Source organism: Passer montanus, unplaced genomic scaffold (genome assembly GCF_014805655.1).
Source record: "Passer montanus isolate IOZ18808 unplaced genomic scaffold, ASM1480565v1 scaffold18, whole genome shotgun sequence".
NCBI classification, from domain to species: domain Eukaryota; kingdom Metazoa; phylum Chordata; class Aves; order Passeriformes; family Passeridae; genus Passer; species Passer montanus.
The window spans coordinates 14,626,001-14,650,387 of record NW_024365381.1 but is presented as its reverse complement, the minus strand read 5'-3'; the positions used below and the strand labels follow the sequence as shown (position 1 = coordinate 14,650,387).

Below are 24,387 nucleotides of genomic sequence, written 5' to 3'. Positions count from 1 at the left end.
GGTGGTGGTGGCAGTGCTGATGGGATGTTATGAAAATGAAAGCACAAGCCTGACTGATCCTTTCCATAGATAGGAAATAACTCGGGGCAGGCCTGAAATCGGCTTTGTCAGACTGAAACTGACAGTTGAAAAGGTACTAACACTTCAGCTCTCACCACTGTCCTATGCAGATGTCTGTGCAGTGTGACTGACCTTGTAGGATGCTAAGTGTTTTCCCCATGTCCTAAAGTCCCAGACAACACTTTTGTCCTTTGAGGGAAGGTCCTGCAGCAGCTGGGGACACCACTGTTACAGGCATGATGTTGTTATGGGATATTAAACCTATGCTTCTGCAGAGACATCCCACATTTTAATAAACTTGACAGTTCCAGAAACACTTTAACATAAGGACTATTTCTAAGCTCACAGGACAACAGACATCCAGGTAGAATGACATGATAACCAAGGAAACATCAGTAAACTGACAACTTGCAGCTGGAAAAAAGCATCAAGAGTACAACATGCAGCAAATATTTATAACACAATTTTCACGCTATCTTTCTGCTGTTTCTCAGTAGTACTATTTTCCAGTTGCCTGCTACAGATTATTATACAGAGGTTACCTTCAAAACTTTTATACACCTTCAAGAACACTTGTTTCAATAAGAATCTTTGCAGCTCTTAACACATAAATACATTAACAAACACTACTGAAATGAGTGGTGATTTCTCTGAGAAGGTCAGAAAGAGGAAAATTTTATTTAATATGAAAGAGAACATATAAAATGTTCTTCTTCAACATACTAAAATCAGCAGAAGCAAACTAAAGCACAAAGGACTGAGATGGAGGAGCAGCTGTGTGGTCAGAGTCAGACCTATCTGTCCTGGGCCAACCATGAAACCAAAGCTTTCAACAAGGAAGAACCTAGGAGGGAATCTGTTTAATATTGCTAAGAGCATAACTGGTATTTACCAGATTGGAAAAACCCCAGGGGACTTTCACATCCATCAGCACACCTTGCACTGCCAGTACCACGAGGCAGAAGTTCAACTCTCTCAGCTGGGATCAAGGCTTACCCTGGCAAGAAACTCACTGCTCCTACAAAACCAACAAGAACCTGATGCAGTATAATGCAGCTGCATCAATGTAAATGTGGGTCAGCATTATTTATCTTACACAGCCATTAGTTTTGATCATTGCAGACTCATACCATTTTACTACAAGTGACACTGCCAGCAGTGTCCATGCCTGGACATCCTAGGCAGTGAAAGTCTGAAAGCCCACCATGATAGTTAAAGTCCACAAGATCTAATTTTTCTACTCTGATGTTTTCAATGTAAATATACTGGTAGCAGTCTGCAATACTCAGTAGCTGGATACTGGGCAAGCCACTGTTTTATCTGAAGTAATTTTCTATAACTTTAAAGATACAGCAATTTGACAAATAGATGGTATTGTCAGCTTCCACAAATTAATTATAGATGACAGCTGGCATTTGTCTAAAGGCTTGGCCTCCTGGGAACAACCAGTTATATGAAAAACTTTGTATACTTAGCCATTTTTTTTCCTTGTCAAGAGAAACAAGCTTGAGAATATGAAAATATGACCAGCAGAAAGGCTTGGGCTACAGAAGCTAAGTAAGAACCACTCCCAATCCCCAGCCTTATTTAATAAAGGATCTATTTTTTTAAGCAACTTTTAGCTTGGGGACTCAGAATTACAGTTTCTAGGTATCTATATGACTATATCAGCCAGCATTTTTGAGGAATTATGTTGCATCTTGCCCTCTTTTGTCCATTTCCATGGAAAAGATACAGATACCAGCTAACAACTCTGGAGCACCCAGGACTGAACATCAGTGCTCAAGTTCAAAATAGAACTATAATTTCAGAAGTGTTTTGTTTACCAAATTTATCAGATAGCAAATGGTTAAAATTGTGTTTTATTACTGGGTATGTTAACTAGGCTGGTAGACTAAATAGGCTTGTGGAAATTAGAGTGGGTGGGATGACAAAAAAGAAATTCCTAACCTATAGCATTCGAATTTCTGAAAGCCCATTTGGGAATGCCCATTCAATGGAAAGTTAAGAGATTTCACTCTTTAAGACATGATATGCAGATACATACATACAAACTAGAAGTGAAAATGTCAAAACCCTCCAATTCTTTAAGATGCTTCCTCTCACTATTGAGATGTATGGCCACTCCACATGAACAGATTTAAACAGCACTGCAATAGTGCTGTTTGTCCCATACAAACAGATTTAAACAGCACAGTGCAATGTTTTACAGGGACATGGAGTACATGACTTCTGATGAAAGCAGTGTAGTGACATTAATGATGGACGAGCCCAGGGTAACTACTCCTCATCTAATGGCTTGCAAGTACTAATTTTTAAGATCTTGAGTTAGGCATTTTTCTTGAAGGATGGGAGTGAAGATTTCTATTGTATAGGAGTTACTTTCCTGGAAACTTGAAGAACAGCAGCAGCAAAGGTAGCCATAGTTATCTTATTACATCCTTGGAACTGGTGTTCTTACTACATCACTCCTGTTCCTCACATGACACCAAACAACAAAATTGTTTACATGTCTCAGCATGTACAATACCAGCACAGTTCTGGTAGCAGTCCTCAGAGAAGTGACAGATATCTGAATGAGATATTTATATACCTCTTTATATTAACACAAGTGAACATATTAGCTTAATCTAATTTGATCCAATTTAGATTAACAGCACAGACAAAGGCATAAGTCTGAATTAGCATGGGGACTATTTTATTTCGACCCTTAGGTTTTTTGCCTTGTCTCATTTCCCCTCCCTTATTTGGAAGAACTGTACAAATGTACTCTTAAACAAAATAAGTAAAAAGTAGACTAGGGATAGCCTCTTCCCTTTTATGTCTGTATCTGATGTACAAAATCAATACTGCCAGAAGGTGAGGTTTGCATTAAGAAGTGTTTGATACAGAATGTCACCTCTAATGGGCACCAGTATTTTGGGTAAGAAGAGTTCTTACCATTTTTCAGAAGTTCAGTTTGAAACAGGAATTCTTGTGAATTGGTTTTAAGCAAGAATACTGCCAGCATGATTGTCATCCCCAGAATGGAATTTTAATTCTGGTGAAATCAGTCTCCTAGATTCAAACAGGCGTTCCTATTTCCATGTTCCAGACAACAACAACAACAAAAAAATCAGTTTATGAAGATATTTAGATTAAAAGCTGTTTACAATTGTACTTGATTTTATATGAGTCTAGATTAAAAAAAATAAAATTAACTTCAGTTTTAAACTTCATTGCAGGTTATAATAATTTAATAATCTCAATTTAAGTATATTTACTTATACTTAAATGTCTCTTCCAATCCTGCTTCACAAATAGAATGCAACTAGAGAAAAAAACAACAAATGTAGCTTAATGGATTGTTGGATCATTAAACATCATGTCAATATATGGAGATCCCTAGGAATAACATACTGTTCAAAAAACTAGGCTTTCATAGCTTCATAAATAAATCCAAATGGATTTTAGGCTTTTGTTACATTGTACCTTTCAGCCTTCAGATAACACAACTATCAAATATCTTTTCTTTCCTACTTTTACTAGAAATAGCTTATTAAATGTAAAAGCCAGGCATGAACCAAAATTGGTTGCTCTTCAAATGTATAAATAAATCCAGGTATACATGAATTAACACAATCATTGTCCTGAGGATTACCTATGCTGCTTTTAAAATGACAGTGAAACCAGCAATTCTCACATTCAAATCAAATATTTATCTTACAGAGGACTGGCCTATAAGAACTCAGCCTTCACATTTTCTGGCCTGCTTCCCATAGCCTCTCACTACTATGGAGACTTTTCATATGAAAATCACTTCTAAAGAAGCAGTTCTGTTCCCCAAGGACGAGATTTCCAATCTGGAGGCCCAGCACACCTCTTACTGCCACACTGATGGCAATTCATGATTATGTGAAGCAATTGAGCTGCCCAAAGAAAACCCAAATCCTGAGGTTTCTAAGGGACAAAGTGAAAACAGCAAGATAGAAACTCATCCAGTTCATTTGACTTCATCACCTAGATTTTAGACTTCTCTACAACATACAGCAACCAACTGTTTGCTACAGTTACTAAGTTCATTGGGACATGAATCATCAAAGCAGGTTCACTCTGCCCTGCTGCATTTCAAGCTTATATTTCTAGTGATTAGAAGAATCCTACTATGAAAGATGTGATGCAAATTCACTTGTAAAAAAAAAAGGTATGATTGGTGCTTGGGTGCTCCTGTACTTACATTAACTTTTGATTTGATATTATCACCAAATACAAAGGTAAAATCATAAACACCAGATGGAAACCAATAGAGGTAATTCATTTAACCACATGGGTTTTATTAACTTTATAGCCAGAAACAAAGGCTGCAAATAGTAACGGGAGGCAACACCAAGAAGAATCTGACTCTGAGAGAAAGTAACAGGCAGAACTATCAAATTGCCTGATAGTCAGATTTCTTTAACTTAATTGATTTCTGCTGCTCTGTTCTCACCATGAAATGCAAAACTAGAGCAGAAACCTCTGAAAACTGAAAAGAAAAATAATTGTTTACAGCTGACTGATGAGGCATTCACTCAGGGAATCCTGTCAGCTTTGCCTCCCCCATTTCACAAAGGTGGGAATTAAAAAGTTTTGAGAAAGTTTCCCCTGTATTCACAAGTCTGACCTTACGTTTCCCTTCTTAAGATGTCCCACCTAGCTCCTACTCTCCTGTCCCAGTGCTGCAGAAGCAGTGAGGGACAATGGAGCACATCATTAGGGGAAGAGCCTGGCTTGATGGCTCGAGGTGTGTCGGCAACACGGGCATTTCCTCAATGCAAGCATCCATGCCAACCAGCTGCAGGAGTACTTCAGGAACCTCTGGCACACTGATGCCCAACACATCTGCACTTACAGTGTACAGGGATACAAAGCTGAATATATTAAATGCCCTCTTACTTCTCTTTTAGCCACAATCAGGAATTGCCAGGTTTCAGAAGAGCTGCAGGGAGAGGAGAACTTGCAGGCCAGGCCTTCCCTCTAGGTTTCACTGGCAACTGAGTCTATCTTCTTCAGCTCTCCTGGGAAGTTGAACAGCCTTGTTCTTCTGCATCTGGTGACCACATTGCTTGAGCTTGAGCTACGCTATTTTAGGATGGCCCCAACACAGAAGGAGAGGGGAAAGATTTCAGCAGATTGGTATTGATCTCTGAGATGTGTCTTCAGAGAAGAATTGAGTTCTTCTCTTGGGTTATCCAAGAAACCCCCAGAAATTAACTGATGAGATATGGATGCAATGTAGAATATTTCACTCATGAATCTCTAACACTAGGTTTCAAGAGTAACCCTTACTGATTGACCTTCTTTCTCTTCTAAGATCATGTTACAGAAGGTGAAGGTGATTTTCAATGAAAACACCAAAAATCTTCATCTTCACGGTTTGTGCAATACTTACAGGAAATGAAAGTACAGGTCTAAAGAATGAAACACATGTTGCAAAGATAAAAATCTCTCCAGTCTTGAGTAACAAGCCAAATATTTTGTTATAATGGAAATGCAAACTTGAACCACCATTAGAAGATAGGGGGAAAAAAAAGAGATGGAAAAGGCTGAGAGCAAATGAACAAACACGTCTGACTGCTTTGTTGAGTGGTAAGACAAGAGGTGGTCAGAGGCAGAATTGATGAACTGTCACAGTATGACAAATAAGACCTCTGTTGGATGTATTGATTCCAAACAGAGAATGACTCATGGATCTACTTCATTCTTGCTTCATTTACAGACAGTAAAGTACTTGAACAAATCACAGATGCTGCCAAAGGAGTCAGAGAAGAAAAAAATTCTTTCCCATGGATGAGTTTTTGGGCTCAAATTTAGTAATAACTGCTTGTTTTGTAGGACAGCTCATAGAGTGGAGCTAATGTTTTGTACGAAGTATCAGTGTCTCAATAACTGTACAGATGATTTTTTATGCATGTTGCACAGTTAAGACTGACTTGAAGACTCGTAAAGATTACCCATGAAAACCTGAGCATACTAGTATGTGTATTTGTCCACTATACTTGTATGCACAGGAGCTGATTTTTTTGTGTCTTGTGGCCTCAAAAATGGTTTAGTAACTGGAACTCAGGAGAGAAAGTTGTATTCACTACTCTTCTCAAACACTGCAAGATCCAAAATGTTTTTTGCTCTTCTTGTTTCGTCATAGAAGATTTATAGGCATTAAGCAGAGATTTCAAAGAAGCAAAACTATGTTTCAAAATTGATTTGGGTTATTAAGCCAAAAGAATCGTGGGTCATAGATGCCCTCATTTTCTTTTTTTCCTTATTTTTAAAAATTTTGCCTTTATTTGAAGAGTTGAGGTTTTCTTGTCTTAATAATTGTCTTTATACTTGGAAAATAAGCCTTGCAAATTGAATACAGTACATACCAAAGCAATGGCTCTGAGCTGAATTCACAAAGTGTAATTCATCAAGGTTCTTTAATTCTGTGGCCAAAGTTGGGGTTTTTTCAAAAATTTAACAGGACCATTCACCATTTTCCTGTAGACTACTATCCTATGTACTATTTTTCTCCCTAATCTTGATGCAACTTTTTTCCACTACCACCTTTGCTTTCAGGACTGCAGCTTCTGTCTACCCACTCTTTTCTCTACTGCTAATGTAGCCAGGAGTCCAGCAATAACTGCTACAGAACTACTAGAATAACTAACATTATAATGTTAGTTTTAAAGCTTGAATCCTCCTGTTAAATATCATTTTAGAGCTTTAACATACAGAAAAAGAAAATGCAGTAATATGTTCACACACAAGTATTATCACTGCAAAATTCTCTTAGTCCCTTCCCCAATTCAGAGGGCAATCTCCACTCAACAAGCCTGCTGCTCTTTCCCTGAAAGAGATGCATAACATGAGGTGTTCCCTGCACCTGCCACAGAGCTCCCAATTACAGCAGCCACAGCCTGGCTTTTTGTGACAGCCTGCAAGAGGTGCACAGGGGCACATCTGGTGGCTTTCCTGGCAGGAGCTGACTGCTGCTTCAGGCCAGAGATGTGGCATGCTTGCTGCTGCCAGCAGACTGCGATGGCAAGGAACAGCAAGGATCTGGCTTCCTCACCACATTCTACAGGCCTAGTGCAATTTATATGGGAATTACACAAACTCATGCAGTCCATTTATAGAAGTGCTGATTAAGTTTAGGAGGAACCACTTTGAATTATGCACCAAGAGCAAAAACTATTCCTTTGTGCATTGTCAGCCTTGAGTAACTCAGTCTGGAACTATTTTACCGCTAGTTTAGATGTCTGAGTTTAATATAGAGATTAGAGAGGAAAAAGGGCAGAGCTGACCCCAATTGCCAAACTGTTTGAAGAAGGGAATAGTGAGTTAGCTTTGATCCAACACACATTTGAAATACATATTCAGTTACCTCTAACACCAGATGGGTACAGCTAAAAAAAAGAACCTGGCTGCATAGTTAATCTACAACATACCAAACTCACTGTAAATTAAGAATAACAAAATACTCTTCAGACTGTTCTTGCAGATCATGCTCTCTCATCCCTCTCTCACCCCCTACCCTGGTCCTCCACAGCTCAGCAGTAGCTGAAGCAGAGCAAAGTGTCTTCACTCCCCTTCTGCAACCCAAGAGCAGTCTCTAGAGCCTAGCTAGCCTGCTTGCACTGGGCTTCCCTCTCATTTCAAAGGAATACTTCTGCAGAAAATTGTCATAAACAGGAAAACATCCATTTAAGAACTATGTAACAGTTTGTTTAGTAGGAGAAATGGACAGTTAGTGTGTGGAAATTCCCTCTCTTGACCTTTACAAGGTGAAAGGTGAGAGCACTACAGAGAGTACCAAATGTGATTGTGTTGGGTAAGGATTTATGTAATTAGATACATCTGGAGGAAAGGATTAACTACACATCATGATACAGCCTGAATCAACTTTGCTTAGTTAAACTGCAAGGATGTCTCTGTTTATAAGCCACATGTTTGCAGTACAGTGACTGACTCAGTCAGGCAAAACCCACCAGGTAGTCTTACAGCAGTAGACGACAAGGCTGAATGATTTTAGACTTTAGGGAGGTTTGGAATTTCTTTCTATTGATTATATAGCAAATTTCCATTCTACAATATCTTGTAAAAAGGAGCCAACTTTAATATCTAATTTAAAACGCTACAGTAAGGAAGCAAAGGGTTGAAAGGAGGTGCTGTCTGGTGTTGCAGTCACTATGTGTGCAGTGCCTTCAAACCAAATGGGCTCACCATGCCCTAGTCCGCAATCTTTGTTCCCATCTTCATGCTGCCTCCTTCTTTTTTTTTCTTTTTCTTTTTTTTTTTCCAGGAATTGAGTAATTGATGCAGCCACATTATAATTTCTACCGAGAAACAGACCAAGAATAAAACCAAGGACAAAAGGGCAACTGGGGATTATATTTACAAACCAAGAGTGTCATAAACCAGAGAAACTGCCACAGCATGTTCCAGTACATCTGTCAAGTCAATATTCATGATGATTTACTAAGTGCTGGCTATAAGGACTGAAGTTGCCTGGGAACACATATCTAGCTTTCTAGAATTCAGAACACTTTGGGAATTAAATGAGTAAAAATTTTACCTTCAACTTTTGCCTTGCCACACAACCCAGCCACTCTCCAAGATGCCTTAGGCATACTAATGGAATTAGCAGTGTCAGGCTGTTTGAAAGAGAGGAAAATTTCATCGATGTTTTCTTATTCTAATCATGTGACTAAGAGTTAGCTAGAGTCTTGGTCTTCAGCAGAACAGCTGCAGTTCTGGAAGCTAGGTCATGAAGTTAAACAGTACTTTTCGTTAAATTTAAATTAAGACCAGAATGCATTTAAATTACCATGGTTTTGTCACATAAATCTTAGGCCTTCTCTTGTGTTTAACAACACCCTTTATTTTGCCATTCTCTCTAAACCACATAAGGGACAGACTCCAAAGAAACTAATAATTTGCAAATAGTAACACATAACAGTGTGTTAGAAACACAGCAACAATCTCATTTTCTCTTTCAACCACGCTGCATACTAACTACATACTCTAACAGAAAAGTTTATAAAACAATATCCTGGCTGGGTCTAGCAGATGCAGTAATCAACCCTTGAAAAGGACACAGACTGACCCATACCTGGAGACTCAAAATAACTTAGCTTTTTGACAAGTTAAATAATTTAGCTTTTGACAGGCTGGACATAGGTCCTCAGAAACACTGCTCATTTACTACATCTCTAGTCAAGCAGAAGAAGTCACAGCATACTTCTCTTCAGAATGGGACTTCTCTTCAAAATGCTACCCTAGACAGCCACCCTGACCTCAGTAGCCTTCATTCTTGGCTTTTTCCATCCTTTGTGCTTTGCCTCCCACTTCTCTCACATTATCTCTCTTCTCCATCTTCTCAGTTCAGCACTGTGTTTCCCTGTGCAGACTGAAGAACTTCATAAGGCAGGCTGTAAATGCCCCATATGTGCCACTCCACATTTTCCATTTGGCTGTCACAGGTGTGAGGATAGGAGCCTCCACAAGAGGATGTTTTGTGGCAGAGGCAGCCCTCAAAGGACAGACTACAGCATTCAGGGAGGTCAGCATTCACAGATGGGACACTGCTTGGCAGAAAAGCAACACATGAACGGATTACTGTGGCCTTCCCTTCCCTCATCTGAAAACAGTTTGGAGACAGAAGAAAGGATTGCTCTGCTTTGTGGGTTTCTTTCTGTTTTTAGCAGTCTTGAAAAAAAGTTAGAAAACAAGAATGCATGCTTCTTGTCAGAAGGATCCAAAATAAGAAGGAAAACATAGTCCTTTTTTGACATGTTACAACATAGAAGTTCAGAGTCATGAAGAAATAAAACAGGATCTGCTAGCATTCAGAATGACCTTGCATTTAAGTTATGTTTCCACTTGGAAAAAACTATAAACTCAATAGTTAACACTGTAACTGTGTATAATGACATCTAGCATTAAAAAAACCCAAAAAACTAAAAGGATCTCAGTTAGTTGAGAGGATCAATGCAGGGAAAAGTCTTTAGTAGTCCATGTGTCTAGAAGATTATTTCTTTTGGGAAATGAAGCAGCCACTTTGTTGTTTAGAGTGCAAATATACATCTCCCATGCCAAAACAGGTACTGTTCAGCCAGTGAGTATGTGCAGGTCTAGAAGCAGCCACTTTGTTGTTCAGAGTGCAAATATACATCTCCCATGCCAAAACAGGTACTATGTGAGTATGTGCAGTCTATGGCAGAAATAATGGGCTTCTCCAAGCTCTCATGTAATGACTCCATATTCCAAAAAACAGGATCCAGAAAACAGGAGCAGAAAAAGACTGGCAGAAACCCCAATGATTAACATTTTTTTTGTGCATGAAAAAATGTAATAATTGTTCACAGCAACCTAACATAATATGTAATAATTACGTAAAATGTAATTATTACATATTATGTAATTATTACAAATATTACATAAAATGTAATAATTGTCCCAGGACAAGTAAATTACAGCTAAGAGAACCCTCTCCTGGATAAGCTGGGGTGAGCCCAAGTTACTGTTCTGTTGTGTAGGAAGGAAAGGCCAGTCTTCCCAAAATCCTCCTAACCAGTAAACAGCTGGGATTGAAGAGAAATTTGACCTGTACCTATATGGAACAACCCAAATGAAAGTTGATGCCTCCAACAGTCCTTCTGGAGCTCCTTGGCATCATGGATCCCAAAGTGCTTCCATTACAGCCCAAGCTAAGGAGAAACTCAAATGCAATTTATACTGTTCAGCATGCTAATACCTCTCAGTAAGATTTCTGATCAGAAATCAGGAGTAACTATCTGCCAAAATCAGGTGAGACAGCATCTCACAAAACTACACTGCCACTCTGAAACATCTTTCAGCAAGTTTATCTAACCTCCCTAGCTCACTTTTAACTAGATATATGAGTATACATCACTTCCTAACAATAGCTTTAAAGTAATTCTTAGAACAAAAATGTATTTCTTGTAATGACTAAAAGTGAATTTCTTCTTTTATTAATGAGCTCATTTATGAATTCATTTTAATTTTGAGAGAGTGAAAATTTAAATTCTGGCTTTGGAATATGTGTGAGCAGCTACTTTGCTACTCCTAATTTAAAGTAAATTTGATTGACAAAAAACCCAAACACCTTAAGTCAATTCTTAATGAAATGCTATAAGGGAGTATCAAGAATTCTCAAACATAGGTATAGATAAAGGAGCAGGATTTTTCTTCTACAAATCAAATGGAAAGAACTGAAGCCAGTTTGAGCTACTCTTGTCAAACAGGACTCAAGTCTCAAAGCAATAGGAAGTGAAATAATGTTTAAATGTGTACAGGATGTGGTTTGAACTAAGGGGTTATTTTAATGACAACTTTTATCAGCATAACAATATTAGACTAAATAAACACAGCAGATTTACCCAGTCCCCCCAAATCCCTATTACTATGAAAACTTAACATAATTCCACAAACTCTGTGTGATTGTGTAATTATGTTATTATTGACACCTCAGCTGTAACTATAAATATTTAATATATGAGGAAATGTATGACATTTTACAGCTACTTCAGGCAAATATATAAGAAAAACCATCTTCCCACTCATAATTTTCAATTTGTGAAACTTAGATAACTCTTTGAACTTCATTGTGAATGTGCGACAAAGTATTTGCTCATTTCTCTAGAGGATAACTAATAATGAGGCACTCACTGTTTTACAATCAGTAGACACAAAACACTTAATGAATATTTAACCAGCACTTACATTTTCACACTGCATCCTTCTGGGTTTTATGTGGGAAACATTGAGTCCATCAATAACAATATCAAACGGAAGTCGATTTTCAACAAATGTTTGAAAGGCCTCCAATTCCTGAAATAAATAAATAAATAAACATAAGGGAATAATATGTTGAGTTTAATAGAAAGAAATTCAATTCCATTTTTATTTAAAAAGGAAACAAAGCCCAAATGTCTCACCTTTCCTTTGTTGACTACACTTCACATCATTACTTGATTATTTGCTAAAACTACCACACCAAAAAAATCCACCCCGTCTTTTAAGCCAAAAGTCTTTCATTGGATACATCCAATAAAACCATTACGACCAAAAATTACATTACAACTGAACCCAAAAACGTTACAGTTATCCAAATTTTCAAAATTACAATCTGAACTGTACACTTCTATAAAAATACATGCTATAGTCATTGTCACACAGCAGCTGCTGAACAAAGCAACTTTACAGTCCAGTAGACAGTTTCACCACTACCAGCTCTTAACATATCCAAATGAAAAATAATGATCACACTTAGGTTCTCTGAAAGAATTATGACATCTCTAAATGCCAGTCAATATTTAAATAAACATCCATTTAGAAAGACAGTACTCCATCTGTGAGAAACACGTGGCTTTAAGGCTAAAACCATGAACTTTCTTACTAGGTCAGAAATGTAATGCACTGACTGAACAAAACATCCAGTTTTTCCCTCATAAGGAAACCACAACTGCTTTAGGTTTGAGAGTCCATAAGAGAACAGACTACAAAGCTACAATAAAATCTTCAGGCATTTCTCATGTGATTTTTGGGGAAAGATTTAGTAGTTTTTTTGCAGACACTTGCATAAGATTTGTACTTTTTGCTTCTGACTGTTTTTAATAAGACCAGGAACTCAGCATGATCCTGATGGGCAGTGACCTAGTTGCATAAATTACCTTTCTAGTAACAAGTAAGATTTATTTATCACTGAAAGAGCTTTCACAATCCAGGCTATAAATTAACTTTCACAGGAACTCAAAACAATTAATATTTCATGCCTTCTGCAAAGGATTCAAGAAGTACTCTTCTAATCTTGCCTTCTTCCATGTAGCAATATGGCAATGTATGTTTAAATAAAAACCACTGCCTCAGCACTCAGAAACATTCAGAGCATACACAATTATTCCTTGAAGAAAGAAGTGAAAGAAAGAATTCATTTTTCCAGAAAATATAGTTCTGTCAGGCAGTAACAAATGATCACTTCAAATGTAGTTGGAATGCTTATGATAAACTATACTAGGAAAAGGGCTACTTGTACCAAGAGTACAAACCAAGCAAGATAAGATGGCTCATTCAGCTGTTAAAATTTCAGAAATAATTTCCAGGTGAACAGAGGTGTACCAGTCAAAAGCACAGTGACAAGAATATGGACAACGCAGGGCTCAGCCTAGCACCCTAGGAATCAATCACCTGTTATGTGATCTTTCATTTCTCCATGGCTTAAATAAATGTTACTATAGAGAAAGTATAAAACGCTGGACAAGGAAATTATAATCTAAAAGAAAAATGAATTGTTGGTACTTGTGAAGATTTTTTCCCACTCCCCTGCCCTAATCTCAATGTATTTTCCATAGATGAATAAAAATTCTCATTGTCATCTGACAGGGACACCAAGACACAGAAGGAAGTTGCTAGGAAAGGCAGTGGCAAAGATAGCAGGCAGAAACAAGTGCAAAACCAAATAATAAATTCCTGTCTTCTGGACTTACACCACCCATGGACCTCCCCATGGTTCAAAATCTGGCGAGTTATCACTGCGATACTGGATGGCTGTCTGAAATGTGGGAGATGAAAAGAAGCAAAACACATGCAGCCCAAATGAAATTAAGATAGAAAAGCTCTGAGAGAAAGATGAGTGAAAACAGAAAAAACAAAAAGTGGAAGCAGGTGAAACATGTGGCAAACATTCCAACACAGTGTTGTTTTCTCAATGCTAACAACTGGCAATATTATTTGAAGTAACAAGTAAGTTATAGTCAAGATATTTTTAAAGACGCAAACTGTACAAGTAATCTTGTCTTTATGGACTCAGTTCAATACAAAACAAGCACTTTGCAGAGAATTTTTCAAGTGGTATGTCAAATGACAATGGTTATAGAGCAGTTCCTGAAAAGGTGGTTTCCCCTGATAGGCAGAGTAGACTGTTTTGTTCAGGGAATAAATACTACAGCATGAGCTGGGGAAACAGCAGAGGGGTTCAGTAGGTCTGCACTCTCCTCTGCCCACTCTTGGCTTGGATCCCTCTCATCTCCCAGAAAAGCAGATGGTGCAGGGCTGCCAGAAGGGTCCTGCTGAGAGGCAGCAGGATAGGCTCAGCACTCCTCAGAAAACTGTCTCGTGGCTCTCTGGGGTTTACTCCTGGAGCTGGGGAAATGCTGCAGTTTTTTCAGTGTCATTCATTTGGCCACTGCACATTTCCACACCATCTCCTCCTGTCTGTGTCTCCTAACATTCCCAACAGATGCCTGACAGACAGCGTGCCCTGCCAGCCTCCCAGATCAGCTCAATTGCTTTGCTTCTCTATGTGCAAACTGTGCAAAACAGGGAGGGAAGGTTTGCTGGTGGCAAGGAGATTTATTCAGGCAGGGAAATGAGGAGTTAATAGCAAAGTGCAGAAGACAAATGGCCAACTTTAATTCATGTCACCAACCATGGAAGACTCAAAAAAAAAAGCCTCAGACAGACTAAAAATCCCAAGGGTCAGTTCATTTTTTCCTCATCACCCATATTTTCCCAGCAAAACATGAGAGTGTGTTCTTTCTTTTTCCAGAATAAAAATACATTAACAATGACAGAGAAGGTCTCCTCCCCTGAGAGACAGTTTTTAAGCTGCCATATTTCTCATCCTTCTGGACACAGGGAAGGAAAAGGGCAAAGCCTGGAAATAAGGAGCAGGCTACCTCATCCAGACATAATACAAATGCCCAAAGACTTACATGGTAGGAGTGTACTGGGTCTGGCTGAGCTGGAGTTAATGCTCCCCACAGCATCAAGGCTGTGTCTCCAACATTCCCTCTCATCAGTAGGCTGGTGGTGGGCAAAATCTTGGGAGGGGACATTCCCAAGACAGCTGACTCAACCTGACCAAAAGGATATCCCATTCATATGACACCTCCTTGGAACAAAATCCAAGAGAAAGAAGGAGGCAAGGAGAGGGTGTTTATTATTATGACCTTTGTTTTCTGGAGCACTGCTATGCATACTAATGCTCTACTTCCCAGGGAGTGGCTGGACATCACCTGTCAATGGGAAGTAGAGAACAAATATTTTCTTTTTCTTCACTTCTGCATGCAGCCTTTGCTCTTACTTTAATAAACTGTCTCTATCCTGATCCACAAGTGTTTTTCCATCTCATTTTATACCCCTACACCTTGTCCTGTTGAGAGGAGTGATACAGTAGCTTGGTGGGCACCTGGTGTCCAACCAAGACCAACCCACAACAAAGAGAGAAAGTAGACAATTCAAAGAATGCTTGCTGATCTTTTAAGGATTGGGATTTGTCTAGATTTTATGCAGCTCTTACTTCAGCCACAGTAGTAAACAGATGATTCATCCACAGTTCCCTAAAGATATCTCCCCCATTAGCTAACTGTTGGAAGAAATGAAAGGCTTTCTTTCTAAGCAGTAAATGAAGTAGAGCACAGCTGCAGTTAGGGTACAGCTAATCAAGTGAACCCAGACACAATGGCTATCAATGCAGTACAACAATGATGTGAAGGCTACAGAATCCTAGAATATGCAGAGTTGGAAGGGACCCACAGGGATCACTGAGTCCAACTCTTAGCCCTGCACAGGAGCATCCCCAAGAGTCAGGTTGGTTTAGGCAAAAATAAGCAAGCTATTCACAAAGGCTTACCCTTCCAAATGGAGACTGCAACATGTGATCTACACACACCCCACAGGCAGTGCATGCCACAGGAGCATTTACTTGGAAACATCCTGCTCAATAAGACAAGGGGCACTTCTCATTAATTCCTTCAATAAGCCAACAAGTAATAAAACACATCTCTCTCTCTCCCTGCCCCGCTCCAGGTAAGAACACCAAAATAAACACAGCAAACCTTACCCTGATTCCTAACTTGTTCTGACTGGGTTCATCACACAAAGTTTTTAAGGAAAAGTCCATTTTCCTTATGGATTCAAAAACATGACTCAAACTGAAGGAATTAAACTAAAACTGCATTTTGTATTGCTTATTGATGTGACCTTCCATAAGACTCAGGTTCTGCAGAGAACTGCAATACAGCAGGGCTGTTGCCTCACTGCAGGACTTCCCCCCACACGCACAGCACAGTGCTCACAGTGGCTCCAGTGATATCCTGTTTCACACCATGAACAAAAGAAAAGGGAATTAAAAAAAACCCACCTGATTTCATTCATTGCCTTACTGGGAAAACAGGGGAATGCCAGCTATGCAACCTTTAAAAATTATTCACTGCACCTTTATTAAAAAATCTTTTCTTCAGAAATGGATACACACTGACTAAATCAACTAAAAGAAAAAAAGCCAGCTATAACCAAATCCATGATGGAATTTATACTGATGTAAAGAATTTAAGAGTTTTTAAATAATTTATTGTTTAATCACTAGGGTGTGAGTGGCTCAAGTCCATTCATATCTTGGCAAAAGCACAAAGAGTTGCATTTTTTTTGTATTTCACAGCAGCTGGGTGGCTCATGCACTGTTTCACCACCATCTTACGCTGGTATGTACCGGCACTGCCCCAGAAAAGGTGTTTCCACCTTCTCCCTTTCCTCAGTCATTCATTCCTGGCTTTGTTCCCTCACCTACCCATGCACACATGTTAGCACCTGGAGAAAGACTCAAGTGGAACTCAGCCCATACATGAGTTTTTAGTCTCCACCAGTCCCTCTGCTGAGGTTACAACACAGGACTGTCTTGGCAGGAAAACGCAGCCAGGAAATGGAATGAGATTGGTAGCAGGTGAGATTACTGGGATCACCTTTCCCCACATGTAGTCCTGATTATGCTAACTAATGGCTAAATGATGAAACAACATTTTATGAAACATAACTCTCAGCCTGGAATATTACAACAAAGCAAAAGATGTTGGTTGTAAAAAAACAGAACTATAGGAATTATTGTTTGAAAAAGCAAGCAAGAAAAAAAAAGGCTAGCTTTGCTGCCTTAATTAATTCATTTAAAGTTTGGGTTTTTTTAAATAAGTGTACCTTCAGACTTCAAAAGCCTGGTTTTACAGTGAAAAGTATTTGAAAAAGCAGCAGTAATAAATATGAAAATAGTACTTTTTGGTAAGACAATACCATTTCATCTTCTGTAAATACGTTCATAGATTTATAGAACAGAAATATACATTTTTCTTCCCATACCAGTGTACACAACAAAAGACCACAACAAAAATGAGGGAAAGAATTCATTATGAGTATTTACAGACACTATGTTAAACATGATAACAAAAATAAATATTTCAAGACAAAGAAAATATAGCTAAACAAGCAGCAAGAGCAATGAGAGTAATCCACAAGAGTATTCTGAAATAATGTTAATGTGTATAACAGTTCTAAGTGTATGACAAGTTTAAAATCACAGAAAAACTGAATCTCTTTATCGTTTTTCTTCTCAAGTCTAAATAAGAAATATGTTGGCAACTAGAAATAAAAATCATGGCATTAGTCAAATTATCAAACCATCCAAAAGGTCTACTACCTAAATGCCAAAACCCAAAGTAATCTAACATACAAAGGAGATACATGAACAAATTCAGAGGACTTACAAATACAAGAAAGGCTATTATGTTCCTGTCAATGTACAGAGTTAAAAAATAAGAATTAAAAAACCCTACTCTAAAACGTATTCAAATCACTGCAGAAAAGGCTGTTTGTCACTTCCTCTGAAAAATAAAAGCTTTTGTTCACTTCAGGAATGATGGAGAGCCACTAGTTAAATTAAAAAATGTAAAACTCCAATGTTCAACATATGTTTTTTCCGGAAGAAGTCACAATACTTTAAGCCTTGTACAGCAGAAAAAACAGTGCTTCCTCTCTTGTTTAATGACAACATCCTCAAGTGCAAGGAAACAGCAAATTCTGATTAATAGAATATTATACTGCACTTAATTATAATGTAACTACCCCTATTATCTAACAGTGTGTATTTTAGAGAAGTGAAAACATTCAATTTTTAAGTTTCCTAAAATACAATGTTATGTATTGTATTTTGTTTTCAGCAATGTTTCTTGGTATCAGAAAAAAACCACAGGAACGAACATTAAGTGTGAGAAATAAAATTCAGCTTTCCAGCTGAAATCCAGCCAGTTCTTTTTATTAAGGCACCTTGGTGGACCACTCTCAAATCTATTTGTTGCTATGCCTGACGGGTTTGAATACTTCCCCTGCAGTTTCAAAGCTTGGAAATCCCCTTAAAACCCTTCTAAATAGGATGACTTTTCTCAGTATTGTCTATGGTATCTCTGTGTACTCTGGATTGCACACAATTTGTTTGGCCTCTGTTACAGCACCTCTGAGCTCACAAATAACCCCCAGCCAGGAACTCCTGTGGCTGTAGCCCTGGGAGGCACCCTCAGGAACAGGAAGGTGCTTGCAGGCCCTCACTGGGATGTGCATGTGCACGGTGCTGCCCGTTCACAGCCTCTGCAGGACTCAGCTCACATCCATGGCAACACAGGTAGAGGAGGTAAATGGCAAACTTATCCCAGGCTGTGGCACAAACTGTGCCACATTCAGAACAGGACTGACACATACCCTAGACCCTCTTTGAGTCACTTAGGCCTTTGGGGCAAATAGGAAGGAGAAACAAAGCTTTACAGAAAAAAAAATGTATCAATCTAAAAGGTAAGAGTTAGAACTTAATGTTCAAGGTTCCTTGGAAATAGCATGGCCTCATTCAGTTGCAAAAGAACACTGAGATAAATGGGCTACTTCCTCTTTGTCATCCCCTCATGTGCTAGAAGAATATGTAAAGTCCCTGCTTAGGCCAGATCTAGTGTGGGAATTCACATGAGCACAAACCCATCTCTTCCTGCCTTCTTGACAGCACATCCACGTCTCCCATGAGCTTCCTTCCCACTGCACAACAGTCCTTTCAGGCTTATCAGAGGTATGTAGGAGCCACAAAGGGAATGAAATTGCAGCATCTGCATAAACACCCAGGAGCAGCTGCAACATGAAAGTCATCACAGCAAAGTTGATTCTGCGTCTCAGTGTACCAATTATATCTTCTCAGGCTCAATGGCATAGCTCCCAATTAAATGCAGCCAGGGTAAACAAGCATCTGACAGAAAATATCATGTAGAAATTTGGTAGGAAAGGTGACAGTCTTATTATAACTGTTTCCTTGCTATGGCAGCCTGCAAGGTTACAGCTCGCTGTATCAGATCATCATATGACATCCTAATAGACCTTCCAGAAACAAGGCATAAGGATCCAAATTGATGCCTATTTTTAATGTGTAACCTTTCCTTATCACAGATAATCAGTTTTATAGTTCATGCAAGCCATCTTTTCAACATATTTGTAAATAGTGTTCACTACCATTCTGATGTACAAACCTATGTTGTTTGATTTTCCAAACTAAAACTAAGTACAAAAAAGACTTATTGTTTTTAATCACTGCACAACAAACTCCTTTTGGGGGATCCTCAACAAACCAAGTCTTTCCTCCTCATTTTCAACTCTGATCACGTTTATTCTTAAGCAACAGATAAAATAAAGCAACGATGCTGTTGCAAAAGTAAGACAAATAAGTATTCTTTGGTGAAGAAAAAAACAGATTCCGAATGCATTTATATATTCAATTAGAAACACTGTCAGAAAAAATATTTAGAACTCAAAGCAACTCAAAACTATTTTCCTGATTAATCATTTCATTGCAGGAAATATAGATCCACTAAAGAAAACTAGTTAGGAGAAAGGAAGGAATACAAAGCTAAAGTTTCCTATTTGAATTATAGCCACTACAAAAAAAAGTGACTGACTGGAAAATGAAATCCCCCCCACCTTCTCAGATGTATTTACTCACATCCTTATTCCAGCCTCATCACCTAGTTCCCCTCTGGAAGCCCCTGGCTGCAGAAGAAGTCACACAGTCTGACATACCTAAACAAGGCAGCATATTTTTATCACCACATGTCTGCTTTCATAGCACAAAGCCAACTAAAAAGTCCCAAATTTATTTCTGGAAACATCATGATAGATCATGACACTGTTTTGCCACTACCCCCATATTCATGTCCAAAATTCACTGAGGAAGCAGACTTTAAGCTGTACAAAAATAGTAAACACAGCAAGTTAATGTCTATTTAGGGATTACCTGCTGATACAGAACTGGAATGAGATCAACTTGAAACTAACAAGTAGGTGCCTCCAGAGTAATCTATGATGGAATTTCAGCTACCACACAGTCTAACAGAATCTACTGCCATCAAAATTTAATATAGTGTATTGAGTCTTTGTTTCATTACATTGTATGCATATAATCAATCAGGCTCTTACACAGGGGGAACATAATTTCTACTACTCTTCAGATTGTGTGTGAAGGTCCTGTTACTCAGAACTCCATTCCTAAATCTCTCCAACTTCAACTGGTACTGCCAATCTAGCCCTGTCTACTTGACACATTTGAAATTTTCAAGCCATACAGTGTTCAGTAAAACACAGCCTTTTGTTTATTTTACAATATTGTAGAATACCAGTACCTATTAAATACTTAAAATGACTGCTACATTTCTAAGCAGTATTTTATTCTCCTGTACAATTCGCAGCTAGATCAGATCAAAAGCCCTGAACTAATAATAAGATCTGTGTGGGAATTAGATGTCTGCACAATACACTGCATGTACTACAAATACTCCAAGACTGTTTCAAGTTTCTGTAACTGATAAACATGTTTAAGGTCTGTGCCTGCAGAAAGCCTGAAGAATAAACCTGGTGTCCTTTTCCATATTTTCAAAGCTGGTGAAGAACTGAAGTGCCAGCTGCAGCAAACGCCCAATCACTACTCAGAAATACAGCAAACCTGTGCCAAGATGTGGTGTGGGCTCCATCTAGTGGGACTCAGCTTTGTTCCATATTGCTACCACCAAATCTGTTATCTCCACACAAAATGTGTCAGAAATAGAACCATGGAATCATTAAGGCTGGGAAAAAAACTCCAAAATCATCAAATCCAACCTGTGACTGATCACCACCCTGTCAACTAGGCCACAGCACTCAGTGCCCCATCTAGTTGTTTCTTGAACACCTCCAGGGACAGTGACTCTACCACCTCCCTGGGCAGCCCATTTCATGCTTTACCACCCTTTCAGTCAAGAAATTCTTCCTCGTGTCCAACTTCAACCTCCACTGGCACAGTTGGATGTCCTCTTTCCCTTTTGCCAGTTGCCTGGGAGAAGAGACCAATCCCAACCTGGCTGCAGCCTTCTCTGAGGTACTTGTAGAGACCAGTAAGGTCTCCCCTGAGTCTCATTTTCCCCAGGATGAACAACCCCAGCTCCCTCAGTTGCTCCTCCTATGACTAACTCTCCAGACCCTTACCCAGCTCCACTGTCCTTCTCTGGACATGCTCCAGCAGCACCTCAATGTCCTTCTCAGGGTGAGGGACCCAGAACTGGATGCAGGATTAGAGATGTGGCCTCACCAGTGCTCAGCACAGGGGGACAATCACTGCCCTGGTCCTGCTGGCCACACAATTTCTGACAGAGGCCAGGATGCCATTGGCATTCTTGGCCACCTGGGCACACACAGGATCATGTCCAGCTGCTATTAAGCAGCACCCCCAAGTCCTTTTCTGCTGGGCAGTTTTCCAGGCACTTTGTCCCCAGCCTGTAGCACTGCATGGGGTTATTGTGACAGAAGTCCAGGACCTGACATTTTGCCTCGTTGAGCTGGCCTTGACCCACTGCTCCAGTCTATCCAGATCCATCAACAGAACCTTCCTGCTTCCCAGTTCATAAACACTCCCACTCAACTTGGTGTTGTCTGTGAACTTGCTGAGGGTGCATTTGATCCCCTTGTCCAGACCATCACCAAAGGTGTTAAACAGGACTGGCCCCAGCACTGAGCCTGGGGAGCCCCACTGGTGTCCGGCTGCCAGCTGGGTGTAGCTCCTTTCACAGCCACCCCCTGGGCCTGGGCACACAGACAGCTTTTCACCCAGGGGAGAACATACCTGTCCAAGCCATGAGCTACCAGCTTCCCCAAGAGAACGCTTTGGGAGGCAGTGTCAAAACTTCACTGAAGTCACAGAACTGCAATATACTGTAGTGCCTGAAATTGCCCCCTCTCATACGTTTACCATGACCTTTGAAAAGCCTGATACTGTATACTGTAATTATAAATATGAAAGTGTATCTTCAAAATTGAGGAATAGTTGATAGATTGGTGGGTTGTAAAAGGTGACAGAAAAAAACTACAACCAGTCCTTTTACTTTTTTGCAAGCTCAAGATGTCGTATTTTGTTCTATTCACTGGGTTTTATTCCATATTTAAAATTTAGCTTCTGAAAGATCAAAATATTTTAATTTTTAATGTAAAAACCTCCCACATTTTAATTATTTCAGCATCCATTAACAGCTGGCTGAAAATGTACAAACAAATAAAATATGAAAGATGTGATTTAGATGCGAATTATAAACACAACTGAAAAAGACACAGAGGATACTACATGGCCTATCTAATGACCTACCAACGTTTAAAGCAAAGGAAAAAATTTCTGGTGTTCTCAAAGTGCCTGAACATTATTTGGATAATATTCTCCTAGCCAATAACCTGACAGTGTATGAGACCTACCTCTGGACTTGTCTTTCTAAAAGTGTCAGTTCCATGTATCACGTCCCTTATTATTCTCTCACTGAGATGACTGTACTCCTCTTCGCTGAGGTTACTGTCCTCCAGCTGATGGCTGCAAACTGGGCATTGTCCACTGCAAGCATAGTGAAACAAGAAAACAGAAGGAAAAAGGCTTTTAAATAAGAAATTCCTTAAATATTACTAACTTATCAAGTGTCTGTATATTAGCACAACTCTTTAAAAGAACCCCAACACAGTACAATCATCAGAAAATCAGTTGTACTCTTTCTGCGATGCAAAAAAACCCTACTAAAGCCACTAGCTATTATACTTGTTTTATTTTCTTGAAACCATTTCAATTTTATTCAATTACTCATCCAAGTAGGCTACCTCAAACTTGTTTAGTTCAAAATAAAGTGTTCTTACAGTTCTAACAAAAGAACTACTATGGAACCAGTTGGCACCATTTTGTTCACAGATTCTTAACCCATGATAAAAGGTGAGGTGACCTAAGTTAGTTTAGCTCTCCAAGTCTTTAACTGTTTACAGACAGTAAGACAGAAAACAGACTTACCGCTCAGTCAAGACAACTGACTCTAGAATTTTAAAACTCTTAAAGGCTGGAAAAGGCTGTCTAAAATATGATGAATTATTATAACAGAGTACAGTACTCCACACATTCTTACATAATAACAATAATTTATTTTATAGCAAACAACTCTTAAAAGAGTGAGCTATCCTGTTCTTTCAAGGGCTTCAAAAACTATGGCTTCTACATGTGCCTTTACTTCACAACATGCACCTAAAACCCCCATAACCCATTGGAGACATTATCATAATTAATACATTTATAATTGCCAAATTGCTACAAAAGCATAAAACAAGGTTTTAAATAGAATACCATTTTAAAATAGCAGTTTACAGACATTAAGAAAACTGCACTGTAATAGAAACACACACCCAAATATACCTGTGAAAACCATTTTGTCTTCACTGAAAATGAGATAGGGAGAAACCTTTCACCTGTACAAATTAACTGAAGTGTGCAAATAGTATCAGTTTTCAGAAAGAGAAGACTTTACACACCAAAGCTGCTCTACTATAGATCTTGTTAAACAACACATCATAAAGTCAAGAAAAAAGAAAGTCTTTAAATCCTAAACAGGAGACAAATAAGCCACACAGTAAAATGGCACCTCTTATTTTTCACTGTGTTTTCTGTCTTGGCTCTGCTAAGCATAATTCTTTTCCAAATGTGCATGCTGGGTCTTGATTAATGTATGAGTTGAAAACTGGAGTTTGCAAAATTGTATGTCACAACAAAGGTTCATATTCTCAAGGACTGAAATACTTTTGTATATAAGGAAAACCCTTTTTTTATATTTTTGAAGGAAGAGATCAATATAGAATATTCAAGACAATATCTCACTTATAAATAGAATGTTGCATTTACCTGTCTTTAATTTTGGTCAGGCGTCCTCTCCAGTTCCCTCCTGGTAAACTAATATGTACAGAGGGAAAGATAAATAAAAACATTAGGTAGGCTCTTATTTAACAATATCTGAATTATTCAGAATAATTATATTTTGGTCAACACTTAGAAATAAAAAAACCAAACAATCATCTACCTTACAAAGGAATTATATAAAAATCCAAATTAATTTAGTAACACCTGGAAATATTATATAAAGAACCAGCATTTAACAACATGCAAAAAATGAACACCATCAACCTCAGCAG

General features: G+C 38.7%; 1 protein-coding gene across 1 annotated transcript in view; it reads right to left on the bottom strand.

Moving 5' to 3' along the window:
- LOC120500364 (protein only RNase P catalytic subunit) overlaps nt 1–24,387 on the bottom strand; it is a 34,183-nt gene that overhangs the window by 8,114 nt on the left and 1,682 nt on the right. The window contains exons 2-4 of the mRNA XM_039705149.1: nt 24,101–24,148; nt 22,648–22,780; nt 11,806–11,913 (exon numbers count right to left, since the gene is read on the bottom strand). Coding sequence (XP_039561083.1) covers nt 11,806–11,913; nt 22,648–22,780; nt 24,101–24,148 — 289 coding nt within the window. The remainder of the gene's footprint in view (nt 1–11,805; nt 11,914–22,647; nt 22,781–24,100; nt 24,149–24,387) is intronic.